The sequence below is a fragment of the Schistocerca nitens genome, chromosome 5 (assembly GCF_023898315.1).
Source record: "Schistocerca nitens isolate TAMUIC-IGC-003100 chromosome 5, iqSchNite1.1, whole genome shotgun sequence".
Taxonomy (NCBI): Eukaryota; Metazoa; Arthropoda; class Insecta; order Orthoptera; family Acrididae; genus Schistocerca; species Schistocerca nitens.
The window spans coordinates 279,868,694-279,894,824 of NC_064618.1; the positions used below are offsets into that span (position 1 = coordinate 279,868,694).

Below are 26,131 nucleotides of genomic sequence, written 5' to 3' on the forward strand. Positions count from 1 at the left end.
TGAAACATTGACCAAACTCCAGCGAGCAACCCAGAATTGCTGGAGAGGATGACTGACAGAGGGAGTAGTGCTTCTTCACGACAATGCTTGGCTCCACATTGCTCGTCAAACACAGGAGGTTTTGAATATACCACCCCCCCCCCCCCTCGCCTTATGGCCTTTATGGCCTTGACTTGGCTCGCAGTGATTATCACCTCTTCCCCAAGCTAAAGAAACACTTAGGTGGCAAACACTTCAAGAGCGACCATGAAGTCCGAGCATAGGTCACATGCTTTCTCAATGGGTTGGCGGGAGACTTCTTCGACTTAGGAACACAAAAGCTAGAGCACTGTCTTCAGAAGTGTGTTGAAAAAAAAAATGGAGATTATGTTGAAAAATAGACAAAAGTGTAAGCTTTTGAATGATGTAAAAATTAATAACAATAAACAATGTTTTCTATTTGTAAAAAATATGGGAACCTTACTTTTGGTACAATCCTTGTAGCTGTAGATGTAGAAAGACTCAACACAACAGAAATGATGTACTGTAGATGGTGTTACAAAGCCTCAAAATTGGACAAGATAAAGAATTATGATATCAAATGATGAAAACAAATGCAACATTTGTGTAGTGGTTAGAAAGGAAACAACTAGAATTAGAATCATATAGTAATCTGAGGCATATGGATAGTAACAGAATACCTGAGGAAGTTTGGACATGGGCACCCTCCCCCCCTCCTCTCCAGCCCCCCCTCCTCTCCAGCCCCCCCTCCCCCCAACAGTCTATTTGAGTCTAACTTTGAATTTATTAACATAAACACTTTATTCGCCTTTTAGGAAGTTTATTCAAGTAGTTGAAGGACAAATACTTAGAACTTCTATTATATTTTTCTGATTTAAAGGCTAATGTTAGCTATGTGCCTATTTATTGTTTTGCATTAGCTTGTTGGTGTGTAGATATAAAATATATTAAACAGTGGAAAATCTGTGATGGAATAACATCAATATGTAATAGGAGAGATTGCTGCTCACTCTATAAAGGATGCGTTGAACAGCAGACAAGCACATTTAATAGTAGACTTTTAGATTTTAGCTATTGGATGAAGCCCTTCACCAGATGGAGAAAAATACACACACACACAATGATTATATGCTTAAGTCATTTAGATTGAATATAATGTACTCATTTTTAGTGTAATAGTTCCTAAAAGAGAAAGAAGAAAATTAAGAAATAAGAGGAAGAAACAACTGATACATGTACCTATTGTCACTTCTGTAGTAAACACTTTTACCAGTCTAGAACTAGAAGTAAAATCATCTGTGTACAGTATTATAACATGATAAAACACTATTAAAACATAGACTGCCACAAGGATGCCAGTGGACACAGCAGAGGTTCACACCTGATGCTGTGTGCCCACCAGTGGCCACAAGTTCACTATGTTTAGGATAGTATATAGTGTAGTATTATGCATTAATTTGTATTCCTTGACTGAGTATATAGGAAATTGGGTACAATATCTTGTTCACCATTTTGAACTCTGTTTTTTGAACATAACACACCATCAAAAGGTACGCTATACTAAACAGAGTGAAGAGTGTGGCCACTGGCACACAGAGGACATCAGGAAGAACCTCTGCTGCATCTGCCGATAGTCTTGCAGCAGTTAACTTGTTGAAAATGAATACGTATAACAGCAGCTGGTATCTTCTTACCAGTCTCTGAAAAACACTAACTAGACTGGAGCTGATAAGCAAACTTTAGAAATACTCTTGAATCTGTAGCCATCAAATTTTATTCCTTACTCAAAGATCCAGAGAAAGGTAGAAAATTAGAAGAAAAAGGTAGAACATACTGGTGTCGAAGTGAAGGAAAACTTGCTGTAAACTTTATAGCAGATATGCTGAGTTGTGATAGGCACAACAAAAATATTCACACAATTATAGCTTTTGGCCATTAATGCCTTTGTCAACAATACACACACATGTACAGATCCTGGATTTTCCATTGTTTGATTGCTGTAAACTTTGGCTCATGAGTGACATGATTTGCAGATGTATTTCATATAGTTCTGTTATTTGCAGGTCTTGGAAAGTAAATTCTGCTTTAGTCTTTGTTTGATTCTTCAAGGCTTCCAAAGCCTGACTTTTCTGTAATGGTAGTGACTAACTGGTAGTGAGATGTCCCAGTACTGCAAAAAACAATAATCAGGCCTCAGCTATTCTTTCTTCTCCAGTACTCCCAAGCCACACTTTGGCTCGAGGGCTGTAAACATTGAGAGATATGCTTCACTCTCATTAAAAGGTTGTCAGAATATAGAACATTCTTATATTGCCCTTAGGCACTGACCACCTTGGACACATATACCTTACTGTCATGTGACCATCGCTGTGGGGGTAAGGACCATCTGCCTACCAAAGGGGTGGCTTTTGGGGTGAAAAAGAAATGTAGCCTGCGATGTGTGTACTCCCTGACTTTATCCGTCCAGTATTTGAGAATGAAAACACTTAGGGACTTGCAACAAACTTTATACTTAATTTCAAGTTTTTACAAAATGATGGAAGGAAAAATGTTTATCACTTACTACTTTTTCGCTGTTCATGCAATAAAAGTACTGCATGAGGCATGACGATATAATTTATTACTTTGTTGTTATCAACTATATTCGCAACACATTTTACAGATGGTACGCACATACACCACTGAATGAAACTGCATGATTGTCATTGTACATTTGCATAGTTCAGGAGATATGGCATCATAAACAATGAGATGCGTCAAAAGTGCCACATTGTGCATTTAAATTTATTACTTCATTGCTACTAACCACATTCGCGACACATTTTGTAGACAGTATCTACTTATGCGACTGAATGTACCTACAAAATTATGTCATTGTACAACACGTAGTTCAGGAGATATGACATTATAAACATTAAGCACAAGGCCTTTTTAGTACGGACATAGACACACAGCTATAAATGTATGAGTGACATCATATTTCTCCTCTAGGTATTTCATATTTTACCACTTCTGCTGAGAACCATTTATGTCACCCACTCCTGCATCCACCTCCTCCTCCTTATATCTGTGCCAGAATCGGCTAAACTTAAATGTTAGCGTATAGCCTGCCAATGCTTGAAGGCATGTGTGCCTTTTCTTTAATAAGGTGAATGAAGATATTCGCAGAAGAGCTTCTGTAAAGTTTGGAATGTAGGAGACGAGATACTGGCAGAAGTAAAGCTGTGAGGACCGGGCGTGAGTCGTGCTTCGGTAGAGCACTTGCCCGCGAAGGCAAAGGTCCCGAGTTCGAGTCTCGGTCGGGCACACAGTTTTAACCTGCCAGGAAGTTTCAAGATATTGAATAGTTTGTATGAAATCAAAGTAAACATCTCAGAAATGAAAGCATTCTTCTTACTGCAATTAAATTATATATATAATAGTGTATATCGGTCAACATCAGAGGATAGAGAAGAGTAAGGAAGAGAAATATGTCATATAAATTAATAATAGATGGCAAGAGCCAAGTGCATGTGGGAAATACAGCTTTCATCTCCAGAGCTTAGAAGAAATGGTTTTTGGAGTGAAAGGAGGTTCCAAATTGCCATCCTACAGCTGTTACATTCTGCAGCATGCACAGGTCTGGGATGTTATTGATGGCGATTCATCTGCTGTCATACAGAAAAAGAGTTTTGTGGTGGCCACTGTAACCTAATACACCGACTAGAGGCTACTGGTCAGGTTAAAAAAACATTTGTCATTCTCCCTTTGACATTTTTTCTTTCTCCTCCTCCTCCTCCTCCTCCTCCTCCTCCTCCTCCTCCTCCTCCTCCTCCTCTTTCTCCCCCCTCCCCCCTCCTGTTGTTATGCTGGAGTAGATACAATCTTAAATGAAGGGTTCCACCTGTGTTAAAATTATTGGATAATATGTGGGTGCCCAAAAAAGGTCCCCCTGGTTTTAAAAATAAAAAAAAAAACACAAAGACGGAGATCAACAGAAGAATGCAACAAACAGTATGTTGTAGTGTCTCAATGGAAATGCATTCAGTTGATACGTAGACATAGATATGATAGAAGTGGTGCACACAAGCAGTGAAATTTTTCATTACATTTTGTTGTGTCTCAACGGAATTGGATTCAGTTGCCATAAAAATTGATGATTCGAACTCATTGTGCGTTGTGGAATAGTTGTGGTAGAAAGTGTACTTCAATGTGCCACACAAAAAATTAGTCTCAAGAAGTCAGATTGGCTGAATTTGGTGATCATCTGTGCCTGCACCAATAAATTTGGGGCAATCAAAAGCAATGACTCTATATCTGAAGTAATCATCAAGAAACAAAACACCTGCTTCCTGCAATGTGGTCAGGCCCATCTTCAATGAACCATTCAATGCTGATCCTCTACCTCTTCCTGTGTAACAGCATATTGTTCAGTAAAATATGCTAGTCATTGATACTCACATGAAAAAAAGGGCCAATAATACCTCTGCTCCATAATGCGTCCCAAACAATGACTTTGGGAGAATTCTCTGGTTTTGTTTCGCTCAAATGCAGATTTTTGGAACCCCAGAATTGCCAGTTTTGTTTGTAGGCAAATCCATTTAAGTGTAAGTGTGCTTCATCTGTGAATGAAATGCAACAAACATCAAATCCTTCATTATGAGTCATAGTGAGGGTTTGGTTCCCAAAGTATGCACTTTTTTGTGCAGTGGACAGAGGTACAACCTGGTAACTTTGGATTTTGAATGGAAACACGTGTGGGTTGTTTCTCAGTACTGTATATATGCTGTAGTGCTTCAGATGGGTCTCTGTGGCAGTGTTGCAGATTTCCTCAGATATTGGTGAATAATTCCAGAAACTGTGGCGACATTTGCAGGAGTACCTACAGTTGGCCTAGCGCCAACATGCCCCACTAGATCATCAGTTACACTGCATGTCCATTTGATGATGATAAAGAGCTTACGAATGGTTGTTATATCAGGTCTTTTTGAAACATTGAACCGTGTTCACAATCTGTGCCTTGTTACCATAATACCATATTCTAATCTGTGAAATTTCACTACAGAAACACATGTTGTTCAACAGAATACATGATTTTAACTTTCTCCTTTAGTACACAAACATCCTTACATGTTTCAGCAGTGGAACTGAGCACCTTGGGCTTCAAAGTACTATTCATAAACAGTGGGTATTGTGATTACAGAAGCTTTTGTGACTAATATCTTGAAACTTCTATATACAGTCTGTAAGGCTTTCACAGTAAAGGTACCCTTTGTTGCATTGTTCTATTGGTCTTTGTTTTCATGTTATTCACTTTTAATATCAGGGAGTCCTGTGTTGTACACCCTGTAGTTAGGACACTTTGCACAAACCACAGTCACAATGGGGTGGCTTGCATGTCTCAATGATATGGATAGTCATGCTGTACATGTGACCACATTGGAGCGATATCTGTGGAGAGACCAGAGTACGACTAACATATAGCTCCTGAAGAGGTAGCACTCTGGTGACTGTTTTGACCTCATAACATTAATGAATATGATCTTGCTATGCTGGTTCTGTTAATGGCTGAAAGCAATGGGGAACTGCAGCTGTTACTGTTTCTGAGGACTGCAGTAATCCAGACACTACTAACCTTCGCTGCCATTACTGCTGCGCATGTCACACAGTTTGAGTAGCACACGATTCAGCCGCTCTAGATCTCACCAGAAGCCACTGATTGTATCCGGTGCGTCAATCACTTGCAGCCAATAGCTAGCACCTGCTGGTGGGCAAATTCTCTTTATATTGCCATGCACTGGCTCTGCCCAGGAGTCTCTGTCTGTTACCAAGCATTCTATACCTGTCTCATGATTGTCACTATGCTGCATTGTGCTACTTATTTTGACACTGTCACACTGTTACCTAAACTGTGGATTGCTTATAACCATGCCTTTTATTGTGTTCAGAGTCCGAGCGAAAGTCACGATGAGTAGAACTTTTGTGTCCTCAACGTCAGAACTGTCATGTGTGCAACTTCAGTAACTGTTTTTTCATTTGCTTCTCCATGAATGCGGTACTTTCATTGATGATGCTACGAAAATGGCAACTTCTTATGACCATCTTAGACCACCTCATGGCTATATTGACAATACAGGTTTCAACTTCTCTCCATGTATCACTGCAGTGTTCTGCCATCTGACAACTGTGCTGCAGATGGGCAAGCTCTAAGGACTCCACCAGCACTTTGTTGCATTTCGGGTTACGGACATGGGCACTTGTATGGCATTGGTTTTGTCATGGATTCCTCCTTGCATATACTAGTTGTTGTGTTGAACAGCCCCTATATCAGGACTGGCATCACTTTCCTCTGGCATCACTCTCCTCTGATGTCGTGTGTAGTTTGTAATCTTCTTATCATCACTCGCACACTTATGTCATTGCTGTTTCTATTGTCCTTTTTCTAGTGTCCCAATCCGCCACAGCAGTCTCCATATAAATTATTTCTCATGTTCTCATTGAATCCTATGTCATCTCCATGTTCAGGAATGCAATCCTTCTCCTAGCACCTGTTGAGCAAGTTCGTTCAGTGCATCTTTCACTGTGGGCTCTGAGGATCCATCCTTGGAATGCAGTTTCCTGCACTACTGTCCTTCAGATTAAAGCAGGGAGGGGGCTTTATTATTAGTGAACCACATTGCTGTGTAGCAAGAGGCTCACCGAGTGAAGAGAAGTTGGAGTTGTTCACACTAGGAAACCTAGCCGCAGTGGGCGACACTGTTCAACAACAAGGGCACTGTGCAGCACTTCTGTGATGCCCCTCTCACTTGTGCGACATGAGAGAGCTTCATATGGAGACTGGAGCAGCTGTTTTGCTCCTCAGTTCTCAGATGTACGCATGGCTGGGCTCCACACCATTGGCTTCTGTCAAATGTTTGGTAAACTACAATAAGCAGCATATTCCAGTTCTTTGTCAATTTACTGCCGCTGTGGCTTACAAGTATGTAGTCCGTCATAGCACTTATTTGGTTGTTAACAATCGTCATACTGAGAATTTGCTTGAGTGTGATGCTTTTGTTGCTTTTGTATTTTGTGTTATTGCAACGTATTATTTGCCTCTAGCTGCCAAATGTGTATGCATTATCTCAGTTATCCTTGGAGCCTGATCCATTGTTTGCTCAGGATGTATTGTAGTGTTCTCCAATTGCCATGGAAACATGACAGACAACTGATGGTTTCCCCATTGCCTGCTCAGGATTACATCCCCAGCAGCTACATACCCAGCACTTACACACATTGATTGTGAGGTGGAACACGGTTGCAGCCTGCTCAAGTGTTCAAATCAACAGGCGGCACCACACCACGCACTCCCCCCCCCCCCCCCCCCCCTCTCAGCCAGTTCCCACACTATCCTGGTACCTTTTTGATTGTTGGTTACTGATGTCTTTATCATGTTTCTTTATGCTGTTTGTTGCCTATCTACCGCAGTAGATATAACTGTCACAGCACTGTCAAAGAATTTTTCTGCTGAAGGCCTACCTTGTACAATGGTTTTGGACAAACGTTCTCAGTTTTTGGCATGCTGCCCAGGCTGTGTCTGCCCACCGGCAGCCCACCCCTGCACGGATGATGCGGTTCAGCCTCTCGACTCTCCTGTGATGCCTTCTTTTGGGAGACACTGTGTTTCTTCAACATGCCTGCAGGTGCCTGTTGCACCAATGTGGGCCCTCCTACCTACCTCCATGTGCCTTCTGCACTGATACAGGTGCCTCCTGTATTGATGCGGGCACCTCCTGCACCAGTGCGGATGCCTTTGGATGCCTCCTGTAATGATGCAGGCACCTTCTACACTGACAGAGGTGCCTCCACACTGACATGGCACCTCCACTCTGATGCAGGCACTGATGCCGGCACCTGCCACCTTCTTTCTGGCACCACCTGCCATCCCTCCGGACCTCACGTTTCCCCAGCTCAAACAGGTATACCGATGTCCTGGTTCTGCGTATGGTATTCTGGGGTCCTCTGCATGGTCTCCTGGAGTGTAGGAAGGTGCAGGTCTCTACTCCCTCTATTGCCATCCTTGTTTCCTGAACTGTGTGGACTTGGAACTGTTCACACCCAGAACAGCTGCGCCGGCCGCGGTGGTCTAGCGGTTCTGGCGCTGCAGTCCGGAACCGCGGGACTGCTACGGTCGCAGGTTCGAATCCTGCCTCGGGCATGGGTGTGTGTGATGTCCTTAGGTTAGTTAGGTTTAAGTAGCTCTAAGTTCTAGGGGACTTATGACCTAAGATGTTGAGTCCCATAGTGCTCAGAGCCATTTGAACCATTTGATTTAGAACAGCTGCGGCATACACTATTGGCACATTGTGGAGGAATGGGCACCTGTCCACTCCTCCCCTCCGAGGAAGGAGAGCTGTAGTAATGCATTACTTCTTACACCTTGATTGCCGTTACCACTGTGTGCGTCACGTAGTTTGAGTAGCACACCATTTAGTTGCGCTGGTGGTGAGTAGCACATCATTCAGCTGCCCTGGTGGGCATACGTCCTTTATATTGCCGCGCACTGGCTCCAGCTGGCAGTCTCTACCTGCTACCTGTATTGTGCTACTTATGGTTACACTGTCACACTGTGACCTAAATTGTGGGTTGCTTATAGAAATAAAAGACGCTTTTATTGTGTCTGGAGTCAGAACAAGGACATGCATGTCTATTTTATGTTTTTGTGATGATGGCGTTCCCTTGGGTAAAATATTCTGGAAGTAAAATAGTCTCCCCATTTGATCTCTGGGTGGAGACTATTCTGGAGGATGTTGTAATTTGAAAAAGTAGATCTTGAAATCGACTACTCAGAGTGTGGAATGCAAGTTCCCTTGACCAGGTACGTAGGTTAAACTAGAATGTAAAAAAGAGAAATAGATAGCTGGAAGGTAGATACAGTAAGAATTAATGTAGTGTGGTGGCTAGAATAACATGATTTCTTGTGAGACAAATACAGGGTAACCAATGCAAAATAAAATAAAGGCAATCTAGAAGTAGAACTAATAATGAATAAGAAAATAAGACTGCAAGAGAACTTCTATGAGAAGCATAGTGAACACATTATCGTAAATGAGGTAGATACAAAGCAAAATCCCTCCACAGTGCTACAAGTATATGTGTCTACTAGCACTGTAAATGATGAAGATATTGAAAGAACATATGATCAGATATAAGAAATTATTCAGTTTGTTTAGGGAGATGAATATTTAATTGTGATTTTTTTTTTGGGGGGGGGGGGGGGTGGCAGGAACTCAGTAGTAGGAAAAAGAAGAAAATGAAAAATAGTAGAAGAACAGGGACTGGAATAGAATGCAAGTAGCACAATTTAACAATTCCTAACATTTGGTTTCAGAACCATGAAAGGAGGATGTATACATGGAAGGCATCTGGAGAGACCAGAAAGATAGTTTATATAGTATTCTAAGACAGGGAGGGAGGGAGAGAACTTCCCTACAGCTTTTACGTGTTACGAATACAAGTGCCCTAAGCATGAACCAACTTTCAATAAATATTTTCTTTTTTTGAACATGCACATATTATAATAATTCATCATTTTAACATATCCTTATGTTTCTTTCATATACACATTACAAAGTTCTGATTTTCTTGCCACAGATCAAGGAGTTTAAGTAACACAGAATACACACTTCATAACTGCAGATACACAGTTACATAAGATAAACCCACTTCTAATCAATGTAGGTGTTACAAGGACAACATAGCAACACAAGGCAAAATGACAATATCCAGTACAAATCATGGTATACAAAATGACATATTTAATTTAACCAGTAAATAGTGAAAATGTTAAATGCAGCAAGAAGCGGGCAAGATGGTCTAAAGATTTCTAAAAAAAGTGAAAGTAACAGACATTGCTAGGTTACGTTGGAGCAATGACTTGAAGAGAAATGAAAATGTATAGAAGCTTGCTTGACTATGGAATATTAAAGAAACATATGGAGAAAACAGGAGAGTATCAAGAGGTCAGGTGGAAATCCAGTACTGGGAAAAGAAGGGGATCTTGAAAGGTTGAAGGGATATGTAGAAGGACTATAGAAAGGAACTAACTTGAAGACTATATTGTGGAAGGGGAAGAGGATGTAGACAAACTGTCGTGAGAAGAAGTTGATGCAGTACTGAAAGACTTATGTCGAAACAATGCACTTGGAATTGTCAACCTTCCCTCAGAGTTATTGAGATCTTTGGGTGATCAAACCATGACAAAACTTTTCCACCTGGTGATCACTGCCTATGTTAAATGTCAACATGTAATAACCACTCAGAGGTGGCAGAGTCAACTGGACAAAACTGATGAACATCCTGAAGGAGATAGAAGTCAACTGGAAAGATGGGGACTAATTCTCGACTTGCACTTGGGACTAAGAGTAAAGGGGCAACTGAATTATGGAGAGACAAGTAATGTGGAAATAGGAAGAGGAGTCAGACAAGGGTGTTATCTGTTGCAAAGTCCCTTCAACCTGTATAGATAAAGGCTGGTGAGAGAAGCTTTGAAATGATACAAAAACTTCAGGCTAGGATGACAACTCATTAACTCCATCAAGTATGCAAATGACCTGTTAGTACTCACCAAAAGTGAAAGAGAGCTGCAATGTATGGTGAATCAGTTGGTGGAAACTGGAAAGAAATATAGGTCAGCAATCAAAATTGAGAAATTGGAAGTGATGCATATGTCAAAATGAGAGAAACGTTTGAGGATAACTGTTGGCAATCAAAAACTGAAGAATGTGACACATATCAAGTACTTGGGAAGCTTTCTGGCAAAGAGTGCTCACTGCACAAATTAAATTTGAGCAAGAACTGTCTTGGCCAAAGCAGCAATCAGCAAGAAGAGGACTCTGCTGACTAGCAAGTTTTGCGTGGAATTATGTTAGAAACTGGTGAAGTGAGCATTGCTCTGTACGGAGCAGTTACATGGATCATGAGAAAAATGGAGAAAAAATACCGAACTGGATCGGATACATACTTGGACACAAGGAGCTCATTCACAATGTCATTGAAGGGAGATCAAAGGAACTACAGTATGAGGAAGAAGAAGAACTCAACATCTGGATGACGTGAAAGATGGAAGGAGATATGGCAGATTGAAGGAAGAAGCTGAAGACAAGAAACATTGGTGTTGGAAATTCTGTGCCATTAGGGAGAATACTATGTAATAATAAGACGACAGGTGGCAGCACTAGCAGTGGAGGGTATACAAACCACATTGGGAGGGGGGGGGGGGGGGTTGCAGGAAATAGTTCAGTGATTGTCATAATGCAGAAACAGAGTGATTTCTCTGACATCAAAAAGGGTATGATCATCAATTTTATGACAAAAGGTAGAAGCATTTCTGAAATGGCTAAGACAGTAAATTTTTCATGTGCCACTGTGGTTAAAGTATACCATGCACGGCAAAATGGTACTATTCATAACTGGTGCCAAGACAACTGGTACACCACAGGCCAAAGATGACAGGGTGAATGATTGCTGCGGAGATGTTTATGGGTGAACAGAAGTGCAACTGTTGAGCAATTGACTGCCCAGATGAACCAAGGGACTATCAACAGTGTCTCCTTAGTGACCATTTAGCAAATGTTGCTGCACATGGGCCTCTGCAGCAGGCATCTGGTTCTTGCACCCATGCTGACTGCTGTTCATCAGCAACAAAGACTGGAATCTGCACCCTAATACCACATCTGGATGTCTACTGAGTGGTCACATGTAGCCTTTTCAGATGAAACATGTTTTATACTCCATCAGACAGATGTTCATTGGCATATATGGCATGAAATGTGTGAAAGCAAACACCCTACAACCATCTTCAAAAGGGTCGTCTGTAGGGCATTCCCTGGGTGATCTCGTTATTCTGGAAGGCACATTGGATCAACATAAGTATGCATCTATCCTTGGGGAATGTATTGACCACAGCATCCAGTTTGTTTTTGCTTGACACAGTGACATCAACCGGCAGAACAATGCAACATGTCACACAGCTCGCAGTGAACGTGCTTGGTTCATAGAGCATCAGGATGAGTTTACCATACTCCCTTGGCCCCAAAACTCCCTGGATTTAAACCCAGTCAGCAGTCTGTGGGACCATCGTGATAGGGCTCTTCACACCATGGATTCTCACCTGAGAAACTTAGCACACGACACTGGAATCAGCATGGCTCCACATCCCTGTCAGTACCTTCCAGAACCTCACTGAATCTTTACCTGCATGTCTCACTGTAGTCTATATCACAAAAAGTGGTAATTCAGGCTTTTGACAGTTAGTCACATTAAAGTGACTGGACAGTGTGTGCAAGACATTGAAATTCATATACTGAAAGAAGGATGTGAAAATTCCAATTCCAAAAGAGACAGGTGACAGCTGAGAATATTCCCAAACAGTCAGTTGAGTAAGTCAGTGTTGCAAAATGTTGACATGAATTGTCTACTGAGGAAATGAAAAATTGACAGAAGTTGACCTCAGTGAACATCAGTTACTTTTCTATAAAAATGCAGGAACATTCAAGACAATATCAACCCTACGACTTACCATAGAAGATAGACTGAAGAAATATATACTTATGTTTGCAGCATATGTAGATTTAGAGAAAACTTTTGGCAGTGTTGAATGGAACGTGCACTTTGAAATGCAGAAGGTAGCAGAATAAAATACATGGAGTGAAAGGTTATCTACAACTTGTGCAGAATACAGACTTCAGTTATCTGAGTCGAAGGGCATTAAAAGGAAGCAGCAGTTGAGAAGGGAGTGAGACAAGATTGTAACCTATCCTTGATGCTATTCAGTCTATACATTGAACAAGCTTTGACGAAAATCGGGGAGAAATTCGAAAAGGGAGAAGAAGTAAAAACGTAAGGTTTCCCAGTGACATTGTAATTCCATCAGATGGAATGTAGTGGAATTATATCAGATGGTGCTCAGTGATTTCGATTAGGAAATAAAACACTAAAAGTAGCAGATGAGTCTTGTTATTTGGGCAGAAAAATAACTGATGATGGCAGAAGCAGAGATGATATAAAATGCAGACTGGCAATAATGGTAAAAGCATTTCTGAAAAAGAGAAATTTGTTAATGCAAAATTTAAGTTTTTGTGAAAGGAAGTCATTTATTAAGATACTAGCTACTCCCTGTGGTGTTACCCATGCTAAAACAATTACTTATAAAGAAATGTTAATGCCAAACTCACTATCCACATGTATGCACAATCACAAAAGTTATCTCTTGGAGGTTTTGAGACATGAGCCACTTGTGGCTCAGCAAACCCTGTGTGATGTAAGGTGGGTTCGGGAACACCAAATTTTGAGACAGTTGGAGAAGCTGACAGAATACATTGTACTCACAACTCACTTGTTTACTTAAGAAAAAAAAATTAACTTGACCAAGCAGTGAATTAAAAATATGTGAGGAAACAGAGTAAATAATTTTGTGGTATAGAAAAACCAAATCATTGTTTAAGAATCCCAATAATATCCCAACCCAATACCTTCCAGCATTCTATGTGCTGTGAAATATTTTAATGTGCATATGTGACATTGTTATAGAGTTTAGTGGTGATTTTATGCTAGAGGAATGTTTCTGCTGTCCTAGACTTAAGTATGTTCTTATTTCATTTGTCAAAGCAGTTAAAAACTAATCTCAACACTATCTTTCATGAAGGACTTTTGTTATGTTACCTATCCCATGGGAACAGTAGTCACATTGACCATCCCACAGCAACAGTGATTTTTAAAAATAAAAAGTAGCCTGCATGTTAACTCAGGATATAGGCTGTCTCCACTTCAAAGTTCATCCTAATCTGATCAGAAGCTTCGGCATGAAGGATTAACAAGCACATTGACTTGACAAAGAAAGAAAATTAGCAGTTTCTAGCTTGGTGCAGAGCAAATTTTGTATTATTTGTATATCATCTGCCATCATGTGAGTCTGTTACCAGCAGATACACTTGCATATCACAATCAATTTCAGCCTTATTAAAAGCCTACCATGTTCTACATGTAAAGGCACGACATCTCACTGTTGTACAGCTTTTAAATGAGACCGTCATTGTGAGTCCTTAAGTGTCTCAAAAGCAATGAGATACACCTGACATTCAGCAACTACAATGCAGTGGCCTTGTTTGGAAGTAGGGATTAAACACCTTGGGGATTGTATAAGCATTGTATGCATTATGCTTTTTCTAAGAGCTATTATTTTTCTAAGAGTAATTATTGTTCCACATTTTGTGTTATATTCTTCAAGTCAATAAATATCTTGTACTTCTCACTTTTAAAAGTAGCCTAGGTGTTAGTGTTAATTCATGGCATAACCACTTCCATTCCAAATTTCTTCCAAATCCATCATGTCATTTCAGTATGAATCAGTAACGAACATACTCACATACAAACTTACACATTTACAACATATACCATATTTTATGCACTATATAACACATTTCTTTGAATAGTGCCTCTAAAAGTCAGGTGCATCTTATACTCAAAATTAATATAAAAATGTCCACTGTTTGATTTGAAATTCCCACCAGTCTTAAAAATGGCCATATATTCGATGCTGCGGGAAACCTATCTCTATCTGTCAACGTTGGATTCAACTGACAGCAGCAGAGCACCAATTTCACAAATATGAGTTGTAGGGATTCACAAGCTTGCCAACACTGTCTCCCTCCTGCCATGCCATCACAAACCCAGAACACTGTGTAGCCCATGAAGCTTCATTGCAGTCTATGGTGGCACTGAACTTGAACTGAAAGTGATTTGTGTTATCGGTAATTAAAGTATGTTTGTTGCTAGCTAGTTTCTAACGGAAAAAATAAAAGGTATTCATATTACGCGGATTATAAATTAAAAGTAATAGCATATGCAGAAGAACATGGAAATAGAGCAACTAATTGGCGTTTCAACCCTCCACCAACAGAAAAAAACGATTCGTGATTGGCAGGCCAGTGAAGAAGAACTGGAAAAAAAATTAGGTCGACTAGATGTGCAGATGGAGGACTGAATGCAAAATGGCCAAAACTAGAAGGCAATATATTGAAATGGAATCAAGGACACTGTCAGAATGGCATTCGAATTAGTATAAGAATGATGCCATGGACTTAGCATGTGAACCAAAACATAAACATCAAACAGTGGAAAATCCAGGATGGAATGTAACAATATTATGAGAAGGAAAGTTGCTGCTTTCCATGTAGCAGAGATGCTGAGTCACAGATAGGCACAACAAAAAGATTTTCACACTTAAAGCTTTCAGCCAATGGCCTTGGTTAACAATACACACACATACGGACACACACATTCACGCAAACGCAACTCACACACACGACTGCAGTCTCAGGCTACTGAAATCACACTGTGAGCAGTAACACTAATGCATGATGGGAGTGGCAACTGGGTGGGGGAAAGGAGGAGGCTGGAGTGGGGAGAGGGAGGGATAGTATGGTGGACAGTGAAGTGCTGCAGGTTGGGCGTCAGACAGCGGAGTGGTGGGGACGTGTAGGGGGGGGGGGGGGGGAGTGTGGAAAAAGACTCGATGCAGTGGTGGAATGATGGAATGACGGCTGTGTAGTTCTGGAATGGGAGCAGGGAAGAGGCTGGATGGGTGAGGACAGTGACTAGTGAAGGTTGAGGCCAGGAGGGTTACAGGAACGTAGGATGTATTGCAGGGAAGCAGTCATTGAAATGAAGGATATCATGTTTGGCAGCGTGTTCAGCAACATTGTGCTCCACTGGTTTCTTGGCCGCAGTTTGTCGGTGGCCATTCATGCAGACAGACAGCTTGTTGGTTGTCAAGCCTACATAGAATGCAGCACAGTGTTTGCAACTTAGCTTGTAGACCACATGACTGGTGTCACAGGTAGCCCTGCCCTTGATGGGATAGGTGATGTTGGTGACAGGACTGGAATAGGTTGTGGTGGGAGGATGTATGGGACAGGTCTTGCATCTAGGTGTATTAGAAGGGTATGAACCATGAGATAAGGGATTGGGAGCAGGGGTTGTGTGAGGATGGACGAGTATATTGTGCAAGTTCAGCGGACGGCGGAATATCGTTGTGACAGGGGGGTGGGAAGGATAGTGGGCAGGATATTTCTCATTTCAGGGCATGACGAGACATAATCGAAACCCTGGCGGAGAATGTAATTCAGTTGCTCCAGTCCTGGGTGGTACTGAGTTATGGGTGAATGCTCCTCTGTGGCCAGACATTGGGGCTTTGAGAGATGGTGGGATACTGGAAAGATAGGGCGCGGGAGATTGGTTTCCGTCCAAGGTTGGGAGGATAATTACGGTCAGTGAAGGCTTCAGACATGACCCTTGGTACATTTCGAGAGGGACTGCTCGTCACTGCAGATGTGATGGCCACGGGTGGCTGGGCTGTATGGAAGGGACTCCTTGGTATAGAATGGATGGCAGCTGTTGAAGTGGAGGTATTGCTGGTTGTTAGTAGGTTTGATATGGATGGAGGTACTGATGTAGCCATCTTAGAGGTGGAGGTCAACATCTGGGAAGGTGGCTTGTTGGGTTGAGTAGGACCAGGTGAAGCAAATGGGGGAGAAGTTGTTGAGGTTCAGGACGAATGTGGACAGGGTGTCTTCACCATCGATCCAGATAGTAAAGATGTCATCAGTGAATCTGAACCAGGTGAGGGGTTTACGATTCTGGGTGTTTAGGAAGGATTTCTCTAGATGGCCCATGAATAGGTTGACATAGGATGGTGCCTTGCAGGTGCCTATAGCCATACCCTGGATTTGTTTGTAGGTAATGCCTTCAAAGAATTAATTGGGGGTGAGGATATAGTTGGTCGTGGCGACTAGGAAGGAGGTTGTTGGTTTGGAATCCGTCAAGCATTGGGAAAGGTAGTGTGAAATAGCGGTAAGGCCATGGACATCAGAAATGTTAGTGTACAGGGAGGTGGCATCAATAGTGATGAGCAGGGCACCATGTAGTAAAGGGACAGGAACCGTGGAGAGTCAGTGAAGGAAATGGTTGGTATGTTTTATATAGGATGGTAGGTTCTGGGTAATAGGTTGAAGGTGTTGGTCTGCGAAGGCAGAGATTCTCTCAGTGGGGGCACAGTAACCGGACACAATGGGGCGTCCTGGGTGGTTAGATTTATGGACTTTAGGAAGCATCTAGACGGTAGGAATGCGGGGAGTGGTAGGAGTGAATAGAGAGATGGACTCTGGGGAGAGGTTCTGGGATGGGCCTAAGGATTTGAGTTGTGACTGGAGATCCTGCTGGATTAGTGGAATGTCAGTGTGTAGTCAGCCACTCAAGCATATCATTGAGTTCCTGGATAATACTGTGACATGTGCGAATTACACGTTGCACAGAGAATAATAAGGGTTTCAAAAAACATTATGATTAGTTTGAAAACAGGCTGAAGATATGTGCTAGAAAAGAACCAATTGTCTAGCTGAGACCAAGCAGCTTTATGTATTAGACTTACAGAAAATGCTGGGTTAAGGCAGCATTGCAACCTCAGATGTATTTTTTTATAGTCAAACCTCATGAGACAGTTCCAAAATAAAACTGTTTTTAAAAAATAACATAAGTGAAAGCGCTCTGACACAACTGAAGACATGTCTGTTATAAGAATAGGGATATTGTGGCGAGGGTTTCATTATGAGAAGTTAGGTGTTTCATGTGGTGCAATAGATGCATGAAGTTTGTAAGGGTACTAGTATAAACCTTCCATATCTTTTTGAATGTTGAATCCTACACTAGCTAGTATTTTTGATAACACCATACCCAAGCTACAGGAAATAGTGAGCCTATGAAAATGTGTATTTTTTTGTGGCATTGGTTGTCTTTAATATACATCTACATCTATGAGGGTTGAATGAAAAGTAATTCCTCCACCTTCGTTACTTGGGTTTGGTTGGGAATATTTTAATAAATCAAATGCAGAAATAATCCTTAGAATGTGATCTTTAATTACCAATATTCACTTTTCCACATAATCACCAGCCAAGTGGATACATTTCTGCCAACGATGAACAAGTTTTCTGAAGCCATCACGGAAGAAGTCGACACTCTGTTTCCACAACCACAGTCTCACAGTTCTCTCAACATCTTCATCAGAAGCATAATGATGTTCCCGCAGGTCATCTTTCATTATCGGGAACAGATGGAAGTCTGATGGTGTTACATCTGGACTGTATGGAGGATGCCGTATGGTGGTGAGATTCAGCCTCTGAAGTTCTGCTGTGATGGCATGTGAAGTGTGTGGCTTGGCATTGTCATGCTGCAGGAGAACATTTCCCTTTTCCTTTTGGACCCTTGTTAGCTGTCATTTCAGAGTTCATAGGGTTGTGATGTATTGTTGTTTCATGATAAAGGAAATCAACATGGATAACACCATCTGCTTCCCAGAACACTGTGGCCGTGATTTTTCCAGCTGAGGGCTTCATCTTGAATTTCTTTTTCTGGGATGAGTCTTTGTGACAATATTCCATAGGCTGACGTTTCGTCTTCAGGTTTTAATGGTGTACCCACGTTTTGCCTCCTGTCACAATTGACTGGAGAAAGGCATCACCTTCATTCTCATAATGCGAGAGGAGTTCAAGTCTGTATGCTTTCATTTCAGGAGTCAGCATCTGAGGTACCCATCGTGCACAGATCTTCTGATAGCCAAGCAAATTTTTCTCTGAGTGATACAATGATCGTCCTGAATGAATCTCTCAACATTTTGCTTGTGAAACTCGGTGGTTGCTGTCAAAGGACATCCAACTCTGTTTTTCATGCAGGTCAGATGTTCCCATCTCAACATCTTTAAACTTACTTGAAAAACAATGCACAGTACTCACATCAACACAATCACCATAAACCGCTGTCATTCTCTGATGAATCTCCTTTGCGGTGACACCTTCTGCTGTCAAGAATTCAATGACTGTGCATTGCTTAAATCAAAAGGGTTCCATACGTTACACTGTAACAACACAATTGTTCAATGCTAAGGCTTCCCGTCAACTGGAGCTGTAGAGAAAAGGCTATGGAGCAAGCCAATACCTGCCACATACCAATGCTGCGAACTGTTGAAGAGTTACAAAGGTGGAGGCATTACTTTTCAGTCAACCCTCGTACATCTATACTTTGCAGACCATGGTATGCATGGTAGAGGGTACATCCCTTTGTGGCAATTATTAGGGCTTTCTCCCATTCCGTTCACATATGGACTGCAGGAAGATTGTTTACTTAAATGCCTCTGTTCTTACTATACTTAGTCTAATATTGTCTTCGCAATCCCTATGGGAGTGATCTGTAGGAGGTTGAAATATATTCTCACATTCATCAGTTATTAAACCTGGTCCTAGAATCTTTCAGGGTAGGTTTTCGAAGTGTAGTTTGCATCTATCTTCAAGCATCTTCCAGTCCAGTATTCATGCTACCTTCCTTTTTATCTGTTCAGTATACCCTGGTAGCCCTCTTTATTATGGGTCCTACACACTTGAACAACAGAGTCTAGGTTGGGTCACATGAGTGTTTTGTATGCAGTCTCATTTGTTGACTGGTTGTATTTTCCTAGTATTCTGCCAATGAATCACAATCAGTGTGCCACCTGCTTTATGTATAGCTGATGCAATGTGATCATTTCATTTCATATCCCTGCAAATTGTTACATCCAGATATTTATATGAGTTTACCAATTCCAACTGTGACACAGATGTTATAGTCATAGGATACTATGTTTTTTCGCATGTGAAATGTGCTTGTTCTGACTGGATATTTGCACAGCTTCTTTCAGACAGTGTTCCATTACAGGTAACCGCACTGTCTGTGAGAAGTCTAAGGTTACTACTAATATTGTCTGCGAAGTTGTTAATATGTAACATGAACAGCAAGTGTCCCAACACACTTCCCTGTTGATGAGTCTCCATCCGAGAGAATATGTGTCTTTCTCACTAATAAATCTTCAGTTCAGTCACAAATCTTGTTTGATGCCGCATATGATCATACTTTTGATAATAAGCATATGTGTGGTACTGAGTCAAATGCCTTTTGGAAGTTAAGAAACACTGTATCTTCTGAATTGCCTTGATCCATAGCTTTCAGGATGTTATGTGAGAAAAGTGCCAAATGGGTTTCACATGGTTGATGTTTTTGAGTTTTGTTCTGTTTAGCATGAAGGAGCTGATTCTGTTAGAGATACCTCATTACATGTGAGCTCACTTTTCTGTGGTATGAGTGTTAAACTGGGGCAATTCTCCTGGGTTTTCCTTTGTAAAGGAAAATTTGAAAATGGAGTTAAGTATTTCTGCTTTTTCTTTTACCTTAAATTTCAGTTCCTGTTTTGTCTGTGAGTGGCTGGACAATAATTTTGGTGCCACTAACAGCCTTTACATGTGAACAGAATTTCTTTGGCTTTTGTGAAAGATCGTTTGACAATATTCTGCTATGGTAGTCATTGAAGGCTTCACGAATTACTCACTTGACAACCAAACATGTTTCATTCACCATCTCCTTATGTTGTAGAACACTATGTTTTATTTTACACCTATGATGCAGTAGTCTTTGTTTTTTCTACGAGTTTGTTTACAGTGACTGTATATCGAGGTGATCTTTAGGAGTTTCTTTACAGTGACTACATATCATGGAAGATCCTTCCCACCACGAATTTTTCTATTGGGTGCTTATCTATCCAGTGCATGCTCAACTATTCTTTTAAATCTGAGCCATAGTTTTTCTACATGCTGCTGTTCTGACCTAAAATTTTCAAGTTACTCCTTTAGACATGACAGTATTGCTTGTTTATATAGTTTACCGAGCATATAAATCTTTCTATTTGTTTTAAAATGTATTTTAGTTGCCCTTTGTATTTTGATAATCGTTGTTGTTATAGTTACCTCATGTTCATTGATACCAGTTTTGATGTGGACATACACAAAGAGGTCAGGTCTATTGGCTTCCATTAGATCTGATATATTTCCATCATGAGTGGGTTTCTGAATCATTTGTCATAGGTAGTTTTCAGATAAGTTGCTTAGTAATGTTTCACAGGATGTTTTATCATGCCCACCACTAAGAAAAATGTAATTATCCCATTTGATTTGCTGGATGATTAGAGTCTCTCCCGATGATTACAGTATGATTGTGTAACTTATGTACTGGTGAACTTAGGTTTTCTCTTAAGTTTTCAGTTATATCAAGAGCTGAGTCTGGTGTCGATAAAAGTATCAGTCTGTCTAATGCTGGTTGAGTAAAAGAGTATTATGTTGCTAGGGAGTTAGCTACTGCATCTTCTGGAGGGTTATGCAGCTGTTGAATGAAAAGTGGCCAGGCAATTGGTAAAAAGTAATTATTTTGTTGTGAGGAATCAAAATGTGTAGTTTATTGACTGCTTTCCACAGATGTGGTGAAGTGTGACTTATAACTACTGTGGTATTTTTCAAGTTAATAAATCAGTGGTTGATATATCAATTTTCTACCAGATTACTTACGAGCCTGCTCTCATTTTTGTAAAAGTAAGAGATTAATAATAATAATAATAATAATAATAATAATAATAAAACATCAGAACAGCAAACAAATGTCATGTAAGTGCATGATACAAGAGTAAAAAGTATGCCTATTTCTATTAAATAACTCTTCCTGCCATCTAAATAGTTTTATGGTTGTTGTCGCAGCAATGTGGGTTAGGATGTGTAAAAGTCTATTTTGGAAGGTAAAAAAATTGTCTCCATTTTCAGGAGAAATTATTGTAAAATGATGCAAAGATAAAAAAGGATGGGGGACAACTGTTCAGCAACAGAGGGGTGTACCAAGTGAATAACAGAAAACTAACATATGTTGAAGATAACCAATGAAAAGATATGAATGAAGGTTCAGAAATAAATAGGAAATTAATAAAGAACAATCACAACAACATAGTATGAAGGACAGTGAGAGAAACAGTGCAGATGTATGGGAGAAAAACAGCAATAAATGAAACAAAGTAGGGTTGGTAAACAGCAGTAAAGGATTGTAAATGGTTTGGTAGCACTGGATTGAGAAAAATTGTTATGAAGATGTAAATAAACTGCAATCGTATAAAATGAGAAATATTTTCAGAAAAGATCAATACTGTAATCCAGAGATAAACAAACTAAAGAAAATTGCACAGAAAAAACTGGGGATGTGTAGTAAACAAAAAAATTCTTTCCTATCCCACTCTCCCTCCCTTAAAAACTTCTGTTCATCTTTCACTCCTGTCTACACATTGGTTTCTCTTGTAGTTTAACTCCTATCCTTCGCTTTTTAATTGCCATATTACCACTACTCTGGATTTAAAATAAAGCTCTTAAGTCCCGTTCAACTCCTGAACATTTACTTACGTGTCATATAGACCTACCATATTGCTTCTGTTTCTAAAACTGAACAATAAACACTGTCCCAGTCCATATAAGTATTTATATGTTAGCTTTTATTTTGCATCAGGACTAAGCCATCATACATTTGGTCTTGTAAACAGTGTTTAATATGTCTAAATGATGATTTTTTTACTATGATTACAGTGCTGGTTGCTGCTTTCTGTATCTTCAGAAGCCTTTGCATCTGGGACACTCACTGTCACAAGCTCAAGTATGCCGCATTGCACAGGTTGTGCTCCTGAAAGTGGGCATCACTATCCTCATATACTACGGCATGACGATGTGTGGCCCATTCCGTTCCATTCTCATCCTACATAATTATGATTTTGCTGTTCTGACAGCTCTTGGAGCTCTCTTCTCCGGTATGTATAAGATGTGTAGCAGTAATGCAGTCACTTCAGATAGTAGCCTTTCAGTAATTTCTTTACTATCTTCCACAATATGATAATGATTATAACTGATGCCTGTATGAGTGATATCTGTTGAAAGTTGCCATAGGTGGTATACCTATATCATTGCTGTTATTGTTAGTATGTGTGAATTTTGTATCTGTTCATTGAAATTAATGACTGAGTTCTTCATTAATATGTATGCACCGAACACTGTAACCACAACACTAAAATGTGCAACCAATCATTTTTAATCAAATCTGCATAAAAAGATAGATAATTACAAAATCAACAAGAAGAGGAATTGGCCACCTTACAAGCACATACCACTGTTGGGAAAAAGCATTCTGTAGACATTTCCTTCCATTATGGTCTTCAGTGGAGACATTCATGTTGTTCCTTCTTGTTTCATAATGTCTTCTACCCCTTTCCATTAGGTTATTATGTTGTTTTTTTCTAATCTCTTGAAATCTAGCAAGAATTTTCTCTGTTCATTTAACACCTGTTTGTATGGCCTCATGTCCCAACCACCTTCACTTCTTTTCTTATTGGAGTGATAATTATGTCTTCTTCTCCCATGGTCCATTCATCTTATATGTTTGTTTTCCTGCCCATCTTGGTAATTCCAACATGTATCTCTCCACCACTTTTTATATAAAAGTCCTTGTCTCAGTGCCCAGAGTTAAAACTAAACATACCTACTAGTTGTAAAATTTCATTTTCTGACACATCAAAAACTTGGTTTAGAAACACTATTTACTTTATCAAAAGCACTTTAGCTCAGCATGTCTCTCCTGTTTATTGCCACTTCTCTACACCAAATCACTGTTTCAGCTGCCCTAATATAAAAACTTATCTGGTCCAGTAACTTCATTATTAATTTGTACTATTTTCTTACAAAGACATTTCAGACTACTTCCTCCATTTCTGTTGAAGATTATTTGCACTTGTGTCAAGCAGTACTTTATCTGTCATCCACGAAACAAAAGTGGTCATATTCCCAGTCTGAACAAAAGAACTTTATCTAGCACTGCTGAGAATAGTTCTGTTGATAATGAACATTCCTGTCAGATTCTTATGTAAATTCCTGTTTTCCAACTGTCATGAAGCAGTATAAGAGAAAGCTTTGATGTATATATCCTGCAGTGTATTGAAGAGGTCCAGAAGGTGTTACTCTTTAAGAACCAGTCATTGAGGCAGTTTCTGAGAGAAAAGCAAATGTTTCAGATAAGGGGGTTTAGTCCCCTAAATATTAGTACCATGGTATCAACATCTAGGAAAGGGTTTGGCGGATGTGGAGTAAGTCACTGTAATGAAGACAAAACATTTTATTTAGTTTTCCAATTGGTAGATCTGCTTGCTGTGACTTGTACTGAGGTGACTTTGTAAGACATGGCTCCAACACTGCTGTAGACACTCTGACTGTGCCCAGGGTTGAACTGGTAACTGGCAGCATAGGCCATGTATTCAGAGGAGGGCCTGGCTGTGTCTGCCTCATCACTGTTGAAACCTTGCCTAAATATGGTGTTACTGCTACTTGTTTACATTGTTGGCAACATCTGGTGTCCCCAAACATATCAACATCTGATACACTGTATCGTTAGTTGTGGCGTAAGTAGCCAGACATCAGCAACAACTATGGGGCAGGCAGTTAGTGTGTGAAAATACAATACGGTGCTTGCATTACTCCATAAATTTAAGATACGTGCCTTCACCTAATTTGAGCTGCAGCAATAAATTTATTCTCTTAACAAGAATTTTGCAAAAAATTATGGGTAGTTAATATAATGTTCTATCTTGATTTCTTTTTCTTTCCACAGTCTTTACAAATTTAATGCATTTTGGATTAACCCATCATCAGAAATCAATCTGATAAGAGAGAAACAAATGAGAAGTACTTTTACATGAAGTATATAAAGCATATACAGGTTAATTTGGAACATTTACAAATGGACATGGCACATCGGGCATACAACAAGGATCAGTAACTGGCGGTGGCAAAAACCACAAGAGGGCGCTACGGTCACAAGATGATGTTCCTATACAAGCATGGGTGGTGTGCATGGAGACTGTCACCAATCACACTGTGGAAGTTTTGGAAGTTAACATGGCTAACTACACATACTGTAAAATGGCTGAAATTCATTTGATTTAAGGCACAGCCAACTGCAATGTTGTTCTTTGGTAACCAGCAGCCTGCTTGTGGACATGGAATGAGCCAGTTTCACACTATCAGTGAAGCACGGTGGCGAATAATGTGTGGTATGACATCTTTCTATAGGAAAGTAAGAGATTACTTTAATAATAATAATAATAATAATAATAATAATAATAATAATAATAAAACATCAGAACAGCAAACAAATGTCATGGCCAACAGCAATTTTTTACCTTCCAAAATAGACTTTTACACACCCTAACCCACATTGCTGCAACAACAACCATAAAACTATTTAGATGGAAGGAAGAGTTATTTAATAGAAATAGGCATACTTTTTACTCTTGTATCATGCACTTACATGACATTTGTTTGCTGTTCTGATGTTTTATAATAATGATAATAATAATAATAATAATTAAAGTAATCTCTTACTTTCCTGATAGAAAGATGCCGTACCACACAATATTCGCCACCCTGCTTCACCGATAGTGTGGAACTGGCTCATTCCATGTCCACAAGCTGGCTGCTGGTTACCAAAGAACAACATGGACAGTTGCGGCAAGAGAAGCGTTCTCAAAAGGATGCAATGTTACCAAGTACATGAGGCATATCTCATGCCGCTGATATTCCCCAATTATCCATCTGGTGCACAGAACATGATGGACTGCATCCATTTCATTCTGAACATGTCCTGATATTGCAAACCAAGGACTACAAGAAGAGCATTGGATTTGCTTTGTGGTTTCAACAGGAATCTGCAGCAGACCAAAGCTTCACAGTGAGTGTTCTTTTCACCAATTTGGCTGCATTATCACTCGAGGGTGTGATGAACATTCACATGTGAACCCACATGCTACATGTAGGTGTGGCTCACATTGCAAATTTACCCTTAACTTGTGGGCTGGCATCATGGGAGCTGTTTAAGTGGGCCATAGATTCTCCCGGACCAACTTGATTGTTGGATGTACCTCGTAATCCTGTGAGAGGTTATGCCAGACATGGTGAGTGATGTTCCCACACCTATTCGTTGCTGCATTTGATTTCACCATGATGGAGCCCCTGCACATTTCAGCAAAGTGAGGACACATTGGCAGGCAACCTTTTCCTGTTGCTGGATTGGTCACAATGGGCTAGTCACACGGCTGTCACAATCACCCAACATGTCTCCAATTGATTTTTTCCTGTGGATGTACGTGAAGGACCTTGTATATGAAACACTTGTTACATCACTGGAG

At 40.3% G+C, this 26,131-nt stretch overlaps 1 protein-coding gene across 1 annotated transcript in view; it reads left to right on the top strand.

Moving 5' to 3' along the window:
- Positions 1 to 26,131, top strand: part of LOC126259236 (zinc transporter 5-like) — a 240,826-nt gene that overhangs the window by 100,552 nt on the left and 114,143 nt on the right. Inside the window, exon 3 of the mRNA XM_049955858.1 lies at positions 22,491 to 22,708. Coding sequence (XP_049811815.1) covers positions 22,491 to 22,708 — 218 coding nt within the window. The remainder of the gene's footprint in view (positions 1 to 22,490; positions 22,709 to 26,131) is intronic.